The 16,319-nt window shown below is 46.7% G+C and overlaps 2 protein-coding genes across 2 annotated transcripts; both read right to left on the reverse strand.

Annotated features, from left to right (window-relative positions):
- Positions 1 to 651: 651 nt before the first annotated feature.
- On the reverse strand, positions 652 to 2,156 carry LOC119364897 ((+)-neomenthol dehydrogenase-like). The gene is made up of 5 exons (XM_037630468.1): positions 2,119 to 2,156; positions 1,772 to 2,015; positions 1,611 to 1,676; positions 1,206 to 1,400; positions 652 to 1,112 (listed from the first exon to the last, which is right to left on the reverse strand). Exons 1-5 carry the CDS (start codon positions 2,154 to 2,156, stop codon positions 726 to 728), a joined length of 930 nt encoding a protein of 309 aa, XP_037486365.1. The 3' UTR covers positions 652 to 725.
- Positions 2,157 to 13,899: 11,743 nt separating this feature from the next.
- Positions 13,900 to 15,442, reverse strand: LOC119364895 ((+)-neomenthol dehydrogenase-like). The gene is made up of 5 exons (XM_037630465.1): positions 15,305 to 15,442; positions 14,979 to 15,222; positions 14,829 to 14,891; positions 14,546 to 14,740; positions 13,900 to 14,466 (listed from the first exon to the last, which is right to left on the reverse strand). Exons 1-5 carry the CDS (start codon positions 15,337 to 15,339, stop codon positions 13,999 to 14,001), a joined length of 1,005 nt encoding a protein of 334 aa, XP_037486362.1. The 5' UTR covers positions 15,340 to 15,442; the 3' UTR covers positions 13,900 to 13,998.
- Between the last annotated feature and the right edge of the window lie 877 nt (positions 15,443 to 16,319).

Genomic DNA, 16,319 nt, shown 5'->3' on the forward strand with positions numbered 1-16,319 from the left:
GAAATGAATGGTTATTACCAAAACCAAACCGTATTACATATAAAACCGTATAAACCAAAGTATAAAAACCGTATAAAATCAAAAACCATATAAACCGAACCGAATCAAACCAAAAAAACCGAATGCACACCCTGAACACCTGCTGAACAATAGTCAAAATAAATAGTAAAAAATCTGAAACATGGATGCGTGAGTGCGCCTGGTGAGTGGAAAAATTTGTGGGCAAAGGACATTCGAGGAGCATGCGCCAAAAAACTCAAATTGGCTATAATAGTGTGTTTTTCAAACTTTCTCACATGCCCGGAATTTGCCTTTTTCTCACAGCTCCTCGAATGCTGAACTGTACCAATTTTTTTTGAAGTTTTACTGTACCAATTTTGGCACGGGCATCATGCATTCAACCATCTTGCACCACAAAAAATTGGAAGTTTTTGAATTTTTCTGTTGTTTTAAACCACTTTTACTATTCACACCCGGGAATATCTAGACCTGATTGCAGAAACGCTGCGTCCCTCGTAGGGTCTTTATTGCATCAACAAAACATAGATGTTTGCCATGGACAGCTACACATCGGTTCATGTACCCTAATCACGAGTTTCAATGTATAATTAATCTGTTGAAAGCTTGTTTTGCAACAATTGCGAACCCGAACTCTAAAGCAGCTAAAGAAGATGGATTCAATTTCCATCAGGCTAAGTGAGTCTTCAATTTTGGCAGTCAAAGAGTTACACAACTGGTGCAACTTCACTACGGTAGAAGAACACGCCTGTTGGTCCTCCTGCCGGCAAGAAGGCCACCATGACAATGCTACTGGCACCTTCCTCCGCCGTCAGTTCTCCAGTGTCATAGTTGATGTCAGTCATGCAATAGCCAGGGTGCACGGAGATGACGCGCAACGCCGGGAAATTCTTTGCCATTATCCTCGTGTAGCCATTGATCAGAGCCTTGGACACCTTGTAGGCCAAGTACTGTGAATCAGCAGGCCATCCATGAGATTTCAGTTTGCCATTCTTGTAGTCATTCAGGAACAATCTTGACATCTCATCTAGCCTCTCTATCGTCAGGTTTTCGATGTTGTTCAGTTCCTGCTTGAGGTCCTCGCCGCTGAAATACTGGAGTAGGAGAAGAAAAGAACATGACTTTCAGCATGTGTGACATGAGTTAGCCCTGATAAACTGCTGAGTACTAGCTGAAGATAAGTTTACTCGGAGTAATCCGTAGTTGGACGACACGTTGACAAGTCTTCCATCAGAGGAGGCCTGAAGGAGAGGGAGGAGTGCTTCCGTGACGTATTTCGTGCCGAAGTAGTTTATTCTCAAGCATTCTTCAGCATGGTCGTAGGTCTCTGTGGAGTGCTCTAGTAACCATTGGAGCCTCTCCATTGCATTCTTGCCTACCAGCTAGTATTTCATTCAGCCACATAGCCTAGTCATTCACTTAAGCTCCAGTAAAGAAACCAAGAAAAAGGAAAGTGCAAACATGAAACATTTTTTCTTCAACTACTGTTAATTTTTTTCTTCTGAAGATAGTTCACGTGAACATTTTCTTCTTCTAATTGTATCTACAAAATATTTACTGTGAACTTGTTGAACAAGTCAAAATGGGCGTACCACATCCTTAAGTGGTGCCGTGGTGTCAATCTCTGCGGTTGCACCTATAACTCCTGCGTTGTTAATCTGCAAAGCTTCCAGGATTCAGAAATCCGTAAGTGCGCATGTTAACTTAGTGCAAAGAAGATATGAAGACTTAGTTAAGAGATAAATGGGTGTACCAATATATCTAGCTTGCCGAACTTGTTCTTTACAAAATCAGCCAGGCGAGCAGCGCTGGATGGATCACTGACATCGAGCTTGTGATACACCACATCGGATAGCCCGGAGGCGTGAAGCCGGCGCGCCGCTTCGTTGCCCCTTGTCTCGTCTCTCGCGGTCAGGACGACGAAGACGCCCTTGGAGGCCAGCTGCCTGCATACCTCGAGCCCAATTCCTTTGTTCCCTCCAGTAACAACAGCGACCCTGGAACGAAACACAGATCTGCACAAGTTGAACTTTGAATAGTGAAAAAGTGAACTACACACATGAACAAAGTACAGTTCAGTATAGTCTTTAATCCGGGTGCCTTTTATCGGAGATGTTGCAGACGGCGCCCCTCTCCATTACAAGAGCGTCTGCTGCAGCGCAAGGGCCTAGAGGCGAGACCAAGGTGCGCTGATTAATTGGGCTCTAATCGTTCAAGGTGTGCGGCTTCTAACGCGAAGACGTGTAAGTATGCCATCGTTATCACTGAATGAGTTAAAACTTGCCGTGTTGCACTCGTCGCCGCCGGCCGATTTCTCTATGGCCGCGTCCACCTCACCTCGCGGTCAGCACCAGGTGACCTCCACCTAAACTGCCCCGTCCAAATTCTGACGAGCCAACGGTACCAACGGCAGTTCCTTTCGCATATAGTTAGTCGGCGACGGCCGGCTAGACACACTGTCGAATGTCGATCTGCGGACGCAGGAACGCTCGCAACTCCACAAACGACGCGCGGTACGTCTGCTTCCGCGGTGATGCTGCCGTGGTGCACTCATCCGCGGTTTGACACCGGCGGTGCCAAGCTGTCGGCTGCTCGTGCTCCGGCGAAGTAAACCTGCTCGGGCATCTGGGTTTGAGAACCGGCTTTGTAAAGCCAGACCAGAAAAATGTCAAGCCCAAGCACAACTTGGGGCCCAAAAATTTGCCTATTTTTTGTGCTATTAAAAATCTTTTTTGAGATTCAATGATGAGATATAAGGTAATTTTCAAAATTACTCCCTCCATTCCATAATATAAGAACATTTTTGACACTACACATAGTGTAAGAAAACGTTCTTATATTATGTGACGGGGGGAGTATCAATACAGTGGTATTCCTTTTCAAATTTTACCCCATCTTCTCAGACATTGACAAGTGATGGACTGCATGCGTGTTACTTATCGCAACTTAGATGTTTTCCTTTTTTCCGTAGAATTCTTTTATCTAAAACTTTTTAACTTTTTAACTGCACGCGTCCAAATCTTGAACCGTTTTCACTCCAGATCTTTGAAACTAGATCTCCGGTTAGTTCGACAAACTTTTTTTTTATGAAAAACTAAAACAAAGAGATCAGAAATAAAATTACAAGAAAAAATAAAATCATGTAAAAATCGAAAACCGAAAAAACCAGCACCTCGCGTCCAGGCCGGCTTGCAGCACGTGCTCCTCGCCGACGTCGGGGGGGACGAAAGTGCCGCGCTCTCCATGTCTTCTTGGGCGTAGCCAAGCTCCGGACCTGCGGCGACTGATTCGTTGGACGGCGGGTGTGGGGAGCATGCGGCGGCGGCGGCAGTGGCTAGGGCGCACAGGAGCAGCAGCAGCGGAGCAGCGCAGTGCCGTACCATCTCCGCTTCCATCCGTTGACTTGGGTTAGGGAGCGACGATTCCAGGCGTGCAGCGGGCGGAGAGCAGCGATTCCGGCGAAGAGCGGAGGCGGGTGCCCGGCGACGTGTTCCGGAGAAGAGTGTCATGCGTGCGCAGCGGGGTGACGCACATATGGTGTCCATAGAAGGTATCGCGGCGGGGAGGTGCTCATCTAGCTCGAGCTACACTGCGGGCGAGGGGGGCCGACAGATCGATGCGCCCCTAATCCCTATTTTTTGCTGCATTTTTTTGTGCGCCTGTATTGCGTCCTTTTTCTCCATTTTTTACGGACGTCTGACAATTGTTTGCTAGATGCTAAGTACTATGAGCTTTATCTGAACACAAATTGACATGTTTGTATATGAAACAGTCCCTATATTTGCCATGCTACACTAAAATCTGAGTAGTACAGAATGTTGCCGTGATTTTTTTAGTTACTAATTCTGCCATCTGAGTAGTACACAGTTTTTGGGTTTTGGTCCTATAATACATGGCAATTTCTTATCACGATGTTTAGCAAACACATGGCAATTTCTTAGATTATTACAAATTCGCATACCATGGCAACTTTTATATTTGGTACTTCATTCACATGACAAGTTTTTTGATAGTTTTTTTGTCCTAACATCATAGCCCATCTCAGATTTATGGCCATATGGCAAATGTAGAGTTTTTTTTTTTTGTAACTATGTGTCATATGGCAATGTGGTGATCATTGCATTTTAAGGTGTTTTTCCATGGAAGTGCAATATACTTTTTACCATGGCAACTTAAGATGTGATGTTTTGCCATGGCAATTTGGAGTTCTATTCGCATGCTAATCAACCCTTGCTATAGCAACTTAAACTGTGTATGCCATGGCAAGTGTAGATGTTTTTCCCACACGTCAACCATTAATTTCTATTTCATGATGATATTTTAGAAATTATAATTTGTGAAAAACTCAAAATATGTTTTTGCCATTGGAAACTCAAAATTATGTTGCCTTGGCAACTCAAAATTTATTGTCGTGCCAAATTACATTATTTATCGCCATGGCAAAAATCATAATATCTTGCCATCCATACTCAACTTCTCTGGCCATGCCAAATTTACTATCTACTTTTGCCATGGCAAACTTTACTTTTAATAACATGGCAAAAATTACTTTATTTTTGCCACGGCAATTTTATTGCATAGAGCATGGAAATTTTAATTTAAATATGATGGTAAATTTACATTTCCGGAACATGGCAACTTTTACTATGTAGCATGGTAAATTTACTTGTGTAGCGATGGCAATTTTAATATTTTTTTTCCATAGCAAAATTTTCTCCATTTTTGCCGTGGCAAAATTTTACTCCATCTTCGCCATGGAAAAATTTGCAAAATCTCTTCCATGGCAAAAATAATTTTATTCACATGGCAAATTTTAGTTTAATTTGCCATGGCTATTTTACTCTATTTTTTCCATTGGACATTTTACTCTATTTTTTTCCATGGCAATTTTCCATGCCATGTCAATTGCATGGAGCATGGCAAGTGTAGTTTAATTTCTTTTCGCGACGACATTTTATAAGTTATAATTTAAGACTAACTCAAATTATGTTTGTTGCCTTTGGGAACTCAAATTTATGTTGTCATGGCAACTCAAATTTTATTGTCGTGCCCAATTACATTATTTTTTGCCGTAGAAAAATCATAACATGTTTCCACGAAAACACAACATATGTTGCCATGAATACTCAACTTCTCTTGCCATGCCAAATTTAACGATCTACTTTTGTCATTGCAAACTTTACTTTTAATGACATGGCAAATTTTACTTTATTTTTGCCATAGAAATTTTATCGTATAGAGCATGGCAATTAAATTTCTATATGATGCCAAATTTACATTTCTAGGGCATGCAAACTTTTACTATGTACCATGGTAAATTTACTTTGTAAACATGGCGATTTTTTTCCCATGGCAAAATTTTACTCCATTTTTTGCAATGGAAAAAATTTACTTGATTTTTTGCGATGGCAAAATTACACTATTTCTTCCATGGTAAAATACTTCCATTCACATTTCAAATTTTATTTTAATTTTCCATGGCAAATTTACTCTATTTTCGCCATAGGAAATTTTACTCTATTTTTTTCCATGGCAGTTTTTCCATGCCATGTCAACAGCATTGAGCATGGCAATTGTAGTTTATGGGTCTTGTCATTCTTTTCATGATTTGTGATTATTTTACATAGGCAAATTTGTCATAAAGAGCATGACAAAGTTTGATTTAAATATGATGGCAAATTTACATTTCCAGAAAATGGAAAATTTTACTATGTAGCTTGGTAAATTTACTTCTATAGCCATGACAATTTTTATTTTATTTCAATGGCCAAATTTACTGCATCTTTGCCATGGCAAAAATTAAACAATTTCTTCCATGGCTAAAATACTTCTATACACATGGAAAAACTTAGTTCGATGTGCCATGGCAAAAGTGTCTTTTAGTTACCATTGGATTTTATTCTTTTAATTGCCATTGCAATTTTTTTAGTTTTTCCATATCAATTTTAATTTTAATTGCCATGGCAAATTATTTTGTATAAAAATAGTCGGCAAAATTAACTTTGTGTAATGTTCATTCTGTTCATTGTATTTGTTTTGCAATGACATTTTTTCTCAACATAATTTTGTTGCCATGGAAATTCTGTAAAATTTTAAAATGTCTCAACATAAAATAATTATGATTTTTTTCATGAAAATTTTCTTCTTTAAAAAAACTTTGCTTTTATTTGTCACAAAAAAGAAAAAATAATATTTTGGCCTTTTTATTATGATTCGCTACTGGGCTTTTTTGTTTTCATTTTCGGCAGGGAAAAGGCCTGTAGTGCGATGGGGAGGGTGTTCGGGCTGTGGATGTTCTCGTAATGAACATAGTCGTTCGTTGTGGGGGAGTCTTCGTACCAAACGAAAGGTTCGGTTTGGGAGGTTCCCATACGGAACGGTCGGGAGATATCGTGGTCGGAATGAATAACAAAAAATGAAGAAAAAACTAAAGCCCGGAAGCACGGTTGTTGTTTTTCTTTTCGGGAAGAACATAATATTTTTCCTTCTCGCGAAAGCAAATCTATACTTCTACGAGAAGCAAAACTGTGCTTTTTGTCAAAGCAAAGTTTTTTTCCTTTCCGAGAAGCACTCGAGGAATCGAATTTGTACTTCCACGAGAAGCAAAATTGTGCTTTTCATGAAAACACATATTATTTTTCATTTTTCAAGAAGCACAACTGTCCTTCTCGTGTAAGCAAATCTGTGCTTCCACAAGAAGCAAATACGTGCTTCTCGTAGAAGTACTCTTTTCTTGGAAGCACAACAATTTTTTTTCTTTCTAAAAACCACAATTGGTGATGCACGAAAATAATAATAATAACAATTGCACCAAAATGTAGGAAATACCAGGCAAAAACCAAAAAGCCATCTAAACCCTGAAAATGCATACAGAAAAAAGAAATTAAATCTAGAGGGAGCGACCAACCTGTGATATGTGGCGGCGGCTCATGCACCACATGAGGCGCTCAGATGGTAATAAACTGACCTTTGCAGGAGCCCCATAAGGTGTAAGCCTTGAATAGTTGCTCCCAGTAATTCCTATTTGTCGCCTAATGCGATAAAGTGTCAAGCAATCGCACTAGCGACCGCGAGGATGGGCCGGCCCAACTCAGTGCGAGCGGTAGCGTTTTCTTCTTTTCTCGGCAGCTTTTATATTTTACGGTTTTCTTCCATTTTTTGTCTCTTTTTTAAAATTATATATTATATTTTTGTTTTTGTGCTTGTCCATGGGTTTTGAATTACTTCCAACAACTTACGATATATCCTTCAAATTGGTTAACATGTTTCACGGACCGTGGCACATATTCAAAATAGGACTCCATGGAAGTTTTTATTTCTCATGACAATTACTAGCGGTTGCATGAACTGTTTAAACCGCATCCAGATTTTTTTTATATGTTAGCATATTTATTGGAGCATATTTCTTCATACGAATATATGCCCAACCTGAGCTCACGGAGCTGCGCATCCTTGGCCTCGAGCTCCTCTCTCAGGCACCTCACCTCAGACACGGTGATCTCGTGGGGGCCCCTGGAAACCAGTAGACGAAATGACGGAGGCAAGCAGGAGGGCCCGAAAAGGATGAACATGGAGGTTTGCAGCCTCATAGACCGAATATCGATCTAAATCTTTTGCTTTTCCTCAGTCCATGCCCTTTCACATCAGCGGGCGTTTAACGCCTCGGCGTCTCTTCTATGGTTCGATACACGCCTAAGCAAAACCCGTGGCCGCCTTCAATATGTGCATGTCATATTAATAGGCGTTTGTTTGATTCTTCTTAAACACCATATTAATATGTGTCACGTAGGATGGCGCCTTCCGGTTAGGCGCGTTTGACGGCTGCCACGCTGGCGTCTGGTCAATGGCGCCTAGGTGAGTGGCGCGGCGACGCGCAAGTGCGGCGCTTTACAACCAGACTCAAACTAGAGGTCAGACGACGAAATAAGTTTTTTGAAGGTCAGTGGGTGAAATAAGGACGTCGTCATTTAGTAAAAATAATACGTAAAGCGGGCGCGTCGTTTTGTGGCGCGGCGACGCGCAAGTGCGGCGCTTTACAACCCGGCTCAAACTAAAGGTCAGATGATGAAATAAGTTTTTTGAAGGTCAATGGGTGAAATAAGGACGTCGTCATTTAGTAAAAATAATACGTAAAGCGGGCGCGTCGTTTTGTGGCGCGGCGACGTGTAAGTGCGGCGCTTTACAACCCGGCTCAAACTAGAGGTCAGATGATGAAATAAGTTTTTTGAAGGTCAGTGGGTGAAATAAGGACGTCGTCATTTAGTAAAAATAATATGTAAAGCGGGCGCGTCGTTTTACATATGCAGAACAATCACCAAATCACCAGGCTACAAGTATCGCTAGAATATTCAGAACATACGTAGCGCTTGCCGACATATGGCCAAGTGATACTATTCTCGATCTAAGGCTCTGAGCATGTAACAATCGGGTGCGGATTCTCTACTGTTTGACCGGCACTATTTAAATACTGTTCATGCTACTGTTCCATCAAATCTGGTCGGTCCGGTCGCGATCCAACGAAAGAAAAAGGGGAAAAAGGCAGGGTTACCGTAGCTCTCTACCTTGCCCACGGCAAGGCAGAGAATCTGCAGCCGTAACTGTTAGACTATGTATAGCTTCTGTACTTATGTATGTATTATAACACATCCATTACATATAATGAGATAAGCCACCCCTAGAGGGTTGTGCTGATTCCCCCAAATCTTATTGTCTTACATGGTATCACGCTAGATTACGACCGCTTCCGCTTTCAAACCCTAATACCCGCACCGCCGCCGCAGCCGCCGCCGCCTTCACCGCCGCCATGTCGAGCGCCGCCACCACCGGTTCCACTGCTGCGGGGTTCCTCCCGGCCTCTCTTGCGGCTCTGCTCAACCTCCCGCTCGATGCCGTCGCCGTTCCGGCTCCGATCGGGACCAGGAGCATCGGCTCCGTCTATTCCACGCCGCCGGCGCCCTCGCTTGGGCGCGACCTCGTGGTCCACACCGCGGCGCCGCCGTCCGCTGCGGACTCCGCGGGCGTCGTCCCGCCGCTCCTGCCGCAAGCGGATCACACCGTCCCGCTGGCGGGGTTGGCGGCGTCCGCCCCGGCCGCGGGCCTTGCGGCGTCCGACCCGGCCGCGCGCTTTGCGGCGTCCGCTCTGGCTGCGGTCCCGCCTCCTCCCGCATCGGCTTCGGTGACTCCGGCTGCCTCCATGGTGTTTGCACCCCAGGCAGCCCCCTCGATGGGATCGTCTTTGCCGCCGCCGTTTCACTTCGGTCATCTCATCACCATCAAGCTCTCCGCCGACAACTACATCTTCTGGCGTGCGCAGGTTCTCCCGCTCTTGGGGAGTCACTACCTGCTAGGCTACGTCGACGGATCGCTTCCCTGCCCACCCGCACTGGTAGACAGCATGCACGGTCCGGTCTACAATCCGGCCCATCGCGTCTGGATGGGGCAGGACCAGGCGAACCTCTCCTCCATCCAGGGGTCGCTCTCGCCGGCAGTTGCCGGACTTGTTGTCTTCGCGAAGACGTCTCATGAGGCCTGGACCATCCTTGAGCGAACCTTTGCAGCGCAGTCCCAGGCTCGTGTCTCTGCACTCCGTCGTCAGCTTGGAGAGTGTCAGAAGCTTGACTCCACTGCCACTGAGTTCTACAACAAGGTCAAGGGCCTCGCCGACACATTGGCCTCCATTGGACAGCCCCTCACCGACTCTGAGTTCAACTCGTTTATTGTCAATGGTCTTGATGAGGAGTATGATGCCTTAGTCGAGATCATCAACGAGCGGGGCAACTCGACACCCATGCTGGCACACGAGGTTTTCTCTCGGCTCCTTCTCACTGAGCAACGGGTCGAGACACGCCGCTCCAGGGGCACTGGCTCCCTCTCGGCCAACGCCGCCACCAAGGGTGGCCGCTCTTCTTCATCACCCTGGTCTCCCTTGGGGCTGCCACCGTCGCCCGCCTCGGCCCCCCCCCCCACCTACTGCGACCTTACCGGGGGCTGGCGGTCCACGTGTGTGCCAGCTTTGTGGCCGCGATGGGCACTGGGCCTCCAAGTGTCATAAGCGCTTCCAGCGAAGCTTCCTTGGTCTTGGCAATGACGGCAAAGATACACGCAACAATGCCCGTCAGGTCGCCATGGCTGATTGTCCCGCGCCGCAGAAGCAACAGGGACACACTCAGTCCTACTCCATCGATCCACACTGGTACATGGACTCTGGGGCGACAGAGCATCTGACCAGCGAGATGGGGAAGCTTCACACTCGTGAACCCTATCATGGCTCCGACAAGATCCACACCGCCAATAGAGCAGGTATGCACATCTCTCATATTGGTCAAGCATCTCTTCTCACTAGACATGCCAATAGGAGTCTTCAGCTTCGCAATGTTCTCCGAGTTCCATCTGTGACCCGTAATCTTCTTTCAGTTCCTAAACTCACACGTGATAATAATGTGCTTTGTGAATTTCACCCTTTTGATCTTTTTATTAAGGATCGGGGCACGAGGGACATTCTTCTTAGTGGGCGGTTGTGCCAGGGCCTCTACCGTCTGGAGCATCCTGGCGTCGCCCATGTTTTCAGTGGAGTTCGGGTCTCTCAGTCACAGTGGCATGCTCGTCTTGGTCACCCGGCCACACCTATTGTCCGTCATATTTTGCGTCGTCATGAGCTTCCTAGTTTGTCTAGTAATAAAGATGTAGCAGTGTGTGATGCTTGTCAGCAGGGGAAGAGTCATCAACTTCCTTTTTCAGAGTCCAGTCGTGAGGTGAAACATCCTTTAGAACTTGTGTTTTCAGATGTATGGGGTCCTGCTTAGACTTCTGTCAGTGGTCATAATTACTATATCAGTTTCGTTGATGCTTATAGTCGCTTTACCTGGCTTTACCTTATTAAACGCAAATCTGATGTGTTTGATATTTTTGTTCAGTTTCAAAAACATGTTGAACGTCTTCTCAAGCACAAAATTGTTCATGTCCAGTCGTACTGGGGGGGCGAGTATCGCAACCTCAACTCCTTCTTTCAGTCGCTTGGGATAGCTCATCGTTTAGCATGTCCACATACACATCAGCAGAATGGTTCAGTCGAACGTAAGCATCGTCATATTGTTGAAGCTGGTCTTACTCTTTTGGCCCATGCATCTGTTCCGTTTCGGTTTTGGAATGATGTTTTCACCACTGCATGCTTTCTCATCAACCGTACTCCCACTCGTGTTTTAAACATGAAGACTCCCATTGAGGTTCTCCTTAATGAACAACCTGATTATACCTTTTTCAAGGTATTTGGGTGTGCTTGCTGGCCGCATCTTCGTCCATATAATAAGCGCAAGCTTGAGTTTCGTTCTAAGAAGTGTGTTTTTCTTGGCTATAGCTCTCTTCATAACGGTTACAAATGTCTTCATGTTCCCACTAATCGTGTCTATATATCTCGGGACGTCGTGTTTGATGAGCATGTTTTTCCCTTTGCCAAACTTCCTGTGTCCACTGTCGAACCACCATCTCTGCATTCATCCTCTGTTGCTTCTAACCAATTTGATGATGTTGCATACTCTCCTTTGCTGTTACCTAACCATGGTGCAGGAACCGGACGTGGGGCTCGTTTGGAGCTGTTGGAGGATTCACCATCATCATCACCGCCTTCTGATGGGCACGTCGATCGCCCTATGTTGCATGGCATCGATTTGCGTGCCCATGCATGGTCACCCGAAGAGCCCATCGCGCCGAGCATCTCCACTGCTCGGTCCGCTACGCCAGCGACCGCCGAGTCTCCAGCGGCTCGGCCCTCTTCGCCAGCGGCCGCCGAGTCTTCAGCGGCTCGGCCTGTCACGCCGTCTTCGCCCGCGGCTCGGCCCGTCACGCCGTCTTCGCCTGCATCTCGGGTCCGCGACGCCGTCCTCACGTCGCCTTCATCCACGGATCGGCCCGCGACACCGGCCGCGCCACGGCCCACTATGCCGGGCTCGCCATCGGCCCGGTCTATGACGCCGGCGTCGCCAGCTGCTTCGTCTGCTCTGCCGGTTTCGCCGGTGGGCCGGCCTTCTTCGCTGACCGACCCCGAGGCTACTGTGTCTGGCTCCTCGTCACCGGCTGACTCGTCAACGTCGCCGTCCTCCAGCCCGTTGCAGGCTGCTCCGTCGACCTCGGTGGTTCCTGTGTCCCGACCACATACACGCAGTCGCAGTGGCATTTTCAAACCTAAGGAATGTAAGGATGGTACGGTTGCTTGGTTGGCTGCTGCTGTTGCGGATCCATCTTCTGAGCCTCGCTCATATCAGGCTGCCCTGCGCATTCCACATTGGCGAGAGGCTATGGAGCAGGAGTTTCATGCTCTCCTTCGTAACAAGACATGGACTATCGTTCCTCCATCACCACGGGTAAATGTTATTGACTCAAAATGGGTATTCAAAGTGAAGAAGCATTCGGATGGATCTATTGAGCGTTACAAAGCGCGACTTGTTGCTCGCGGTTTTCGGCAGCGCCATGGTCTTGACTATGAGGACACCTTCAGTCCTGTCGTCAAGCCTACCACTATTCGGCTTCTTCTCTCCATTGCTGTTTCTCGTGGTTGGTCACTTCGTCAACTTGATGTGCATAATGCTTTTCTACATGGATTTTTGGAGGAAGAGGTTTATATGAAACAGCCGCCTGGTTTCTCTGATCCTGATCGTCCTGACTATATCTGTCGTCTCTCCAAAGCACTATATGGTTTGAAGCAAGCTCCTCGTGCCTGGCATGCCCGCCTTGCCTCTGCCCTTCGTGCTCATGGGTTTGTGCCGTCCACTGCTGACACTTCATTATTTCTTCTACAGAAGCCAGAAGTCACTATGTATCTTTTGGTATATGTCGATGATATTATCCTTGTCAGCTCTTCTCAGTATGCTGCTGATGCTCTTGTCTGCTCTCTTGGTGCTGATTTTGCGGTCAAAGATCTTGGGAAGCTTCACTACTTTCTTGGAGTTGAGGTCACTTCTCGTGCTACTGGTCTTGTCCTTACGCAGAAGAAGTACTCCTTGGAGTTGTTACAAAGAGCTGGCATGCTGAAGTGCAAACCGACCACCACACCCATGTCGTCTACCGACAAGATAACAGCTGTTGATGGTGAGCTTTTGTCTCCTGCGGATGCCACAGAGTACAGGAGCATTGTTGGTGGACTTCAATACTTGACGATCACGAGACCAGATATCTCTTATGCTGTTAACAGGGTTTGTCAGTATCTTCAGGCTCCCAGAGATACTCATTGGGCTGCTGTTAAACGCATTCTTCGTTATGTTCAGTTCACCCTGACATTTGGTATGCATATTCGGCCGACTTCCTCTCGGGTCCTTTCGGCCTTCTCTGATGCAGATTGGGCTGGTAGCCCAGATGACAGGCGATCCACGGGGGGTTATGCAGTATTCTTTGGCCCTAATTTGATCGTCTGGAGTGCTCGGAAACAGGCTACTGTGTCACGTAGCAGTACTGAAGCTGAGTACAAGGCTGTGGCTAATGCTACTGCAGAGATTATTTGGGTGCAGTCTTTGCTTCAGGAGTTGGGTTTGTCTCAACCACAGCCTCCTATTCTTTGGTGTGATAACATCGGTGCTACATACCTTTTTGCAAATCCAGTATTTCATGCCCGAACGAAACACATTGAAGTTGACTATCACTTTGTACGGGAACGTGTATCACAGAAGCAACTCCAGATCAAGTTTATCTCATCTAAGGATCAACTTGCAGACATCTTCACTAAGCCTTTACCTCTGCCACAGTTTGAGGCTTGTAGGCGCAATCTTACCCTTCTCAGTTCTTTAGAAAGTGGCTAAGATTGAGGGAGGGTGTTAGACTATGTATAGCTTCTGTACTTATGTACGTATTGTAACACATCCATTATATATAATGAGATAAGCCACCCCTAGAGGGTTGTGCTGGTTCCCCCAAATCTTATTGTTTTACAGTAACAATCTGTCACAGATACAATTCATCACGGGAAATGTCAAGTCCCGTTCGTTATTCTCAGTCTCAAACCACGTGACACGGCAGGCAGGCTAGCTCATCGGCAGATGGCCGCCGGACCGGACCGTGCACGCGCCGCCAGCCGGCCGGTACCTCACACAACGATGCCTCCTCGCCCTCGGCGAAGTACTTGCCGGTGGGCCCGCCGTCCGGCAGCAGCGCCACCTTCACCACGTTGCGCGCGCCCTCCTCGGGCGTCAGGACACCAGAGTTCATGGTTATGTCCGTCTTGACGTAGCCTGGGTGCGCGCAATTGACGCGCAGCGCGGGGTGCCTCCTCGCCAACATCCTCGAGTACGCGTTCATGGCGGCCTTGGCCACCTTGTACGCCGAGCACCCCATGGGCCACCCGCACGCCTCCAGCGCGTCGGCCTCGAAGTCCCTGAGGAACCTGTTCAGCAGCTCGTCCAGCCTCTCCTCTGTCATGTTGTCGATGTCACTGAGCTCCCGCCTCACCTTCTCGTTGCTGATAAGCTGCACATAGTAGATTCAAAATTCCTTATTATTAGATTTGATATCGGGATGGCATGATCAACGAATAGAACATAATTACCCTTAGCAGCCCAAATATGGAGGAGACGTTCACAATTCTTCCCTCGGAGGAAGATTGCAGCAGAGGCAACACGGCCTCTGTTACATGCTTTGTGCCGTAGTAGTTCGTCTGCACGCCTTTCTTTGCACTGTCGATGCGCTCACGGACGTTCTTCACCATCCATTCAAGCATCTGGTCGAAATCCATGCCAGCGAACTGTTGTGCACATCCACAGATAAACTTGTTCAGTCCGGCATGTTCGGGTAATTGCAGAACAAATTCACCTCGCCCAAAGTGAGCTTACCGTCTCCTCGCTGGTGTCGAGTTCTTGGAGGTACTCAACCCCACCGATTGCGGCATTGTTCACCTGCAAATTAACAGGGTACATCTATTATTTGCGTAGAACCTTTGATGCATCTAGCAGCTGGAGTATAAAATGGAAGGGAAAACCTACCAGAATATCTAGTTTGCCAAAGCGTGTCTTCAGGAAATCGACCAGTGTAGCAATGCTGGAAGTGTCCGTGACATCCAGCTGATGGAAGACGACGTTGGTGACCCCGAGCGCTATGAGCTTCTCGACTGCCTCCGCGCCCCTCGTCTCGTCCCGGGCCGTCAGAACGACCGTGATTCCACCGCTGGCTAGTTGCCAGCACACCTCGAAGCCGATCCCCTTGTTCCCGCCGGTGACGACGGCAATCCTGGCAACCACAGCCGATCAGAGCAATACACGCATGTGGTACTAGATAGCTTGGAGATTCTAGCAGGCCTGCATGGACTAACCTCGTGTTTGGCACGCTGGAGATGGCTCCTTCCATGAGTGGTGCGAAGCTTGCTCAGACAACAAGAGGGAGGATACCGTTCCCAGAATCAGTTCGTGGTGTTATCTCGGTCCCCTTCGCCGTGCTGGTGGCCCGCCACGAGCTTAAGACTTCAATGCATGTCAGCAGCACCATATATGTACCATTCACAGAGAGGCGTAAGGGCAACTCCAAAGGAAGTCATCAAATCATCCACAAATGTCCACGCCAGACGATTTAGACACTTTTTGTCATCCAGCAGAAATGACCAAATGTTCGTGGACTGGTCCAGACGTCGAAATTAGCAGCGGGAGTCATGATCTATAGTACTCCCTCCGTTCGGAATTATTTGTCTCGGAAATGAATGTATCTAGAACTAAAATACGTCTAAATATATCCATTTCTGCGACAAATAATTCTGAACGGAGGGACTCCGTTTCTCCTTCTATCATCAATTTACTTTTTGCAATCCGTGCTTTAGAGCCTCTTATTACCATGTCAGGGTTCATATTTACTCCCTCCGTTCCTAAATATTTGTCTTTTTAGATATTTTAAATGGGTATCACATACGGATGTATATAGACATATTTTAGGGTGTAGATTCATTCGTTTTGCTCCGTACGTAGTCATTTGTTGAAATCTCTAGAAGACAAATATTTAGGAACGGAGGGAGTATGTTTGATCTGAGGGAGCTCCTGATAACGCTGTGTGGAAATTCACGGCATCAGCGATCTACTCGGCTTCTTCTGCCTACACAGCGCTCTTTGTTGGGGCCATCTCCACTAGCATGAGGCCCGTTGTGTGCGATAATTGGGTACCCCCAAATACAATATTTTCCCTCGCTTGTGATCAAGAACAAAATATAAACGGCAGATAGGCTTCGGAAGAGAGGGTGGTCAAACTGTGGTGATTGCCAACTTTGTAAGAGGGAGGCCGAGACAGGTCGCACTTGCTTTTCAAGTGTAGGTTCTCCATCAGGGTGTGGCATGAGATCAAGA

This window comes from Triticum dicoccoides, chromosome 2B, assembly GCF_002162155.2.
Source record: "Triticum dicoccoides isolate Atlit2015 ecotype Zavitan chromosome 2B, WEW_v2.0, whole genome shotgun sequence".
Lineage (NCBI taxonomy): Eukaryota > Viridiplantae > Streptophyta > Magnoliopsida > Poales > Poaceae > Triticum > Triticum dicoccoides.

Bases quoted from the DNA above. Each gene is read 5' to 3' on its own strand.
- LOC119364897 (XM_037630468.1), bottom strand. From the start codon at position 2,156: ATGGAGAGGGGCGCCGTCTGCAACATCTCCGATAAAAG. The intron at 1,677-1,771 runs GTACACCCATTT...GAAGCTTTGCAG, and splicing joins TCGGCAAGCTAGATATATTG to ATTAACAACGCAGGAGTTAT. The intron at 1,401-1,610 runs GTACGCCCATTT...ATGAAATACTAG, and splicing joins CGGCACCACTTAAGGATGTG to CTGGTAGGCAAGAATGCAAT.
- LOC119364895 (XM_037630465.1), bottom strand. From the start codon at position 15,339: ATGGAAGGAGCCATCTCCAGCGTGCCAAACACGAG. The intron at 15,223-15,304 runs GTTAGTCCATGC...TGTGGTTGCCAG, and splicing joins TCCAGCGTGCCAAACACGAG to GATTGCCGTCGTCACCGGCG. The intron at 14,892-14,978 runs GTAGGTTTTCCC...GTTAATTTGCAG, and splicing joins TTGGCAAACTAGATATTCTG to GTGAACAATGCCGCAATCGG.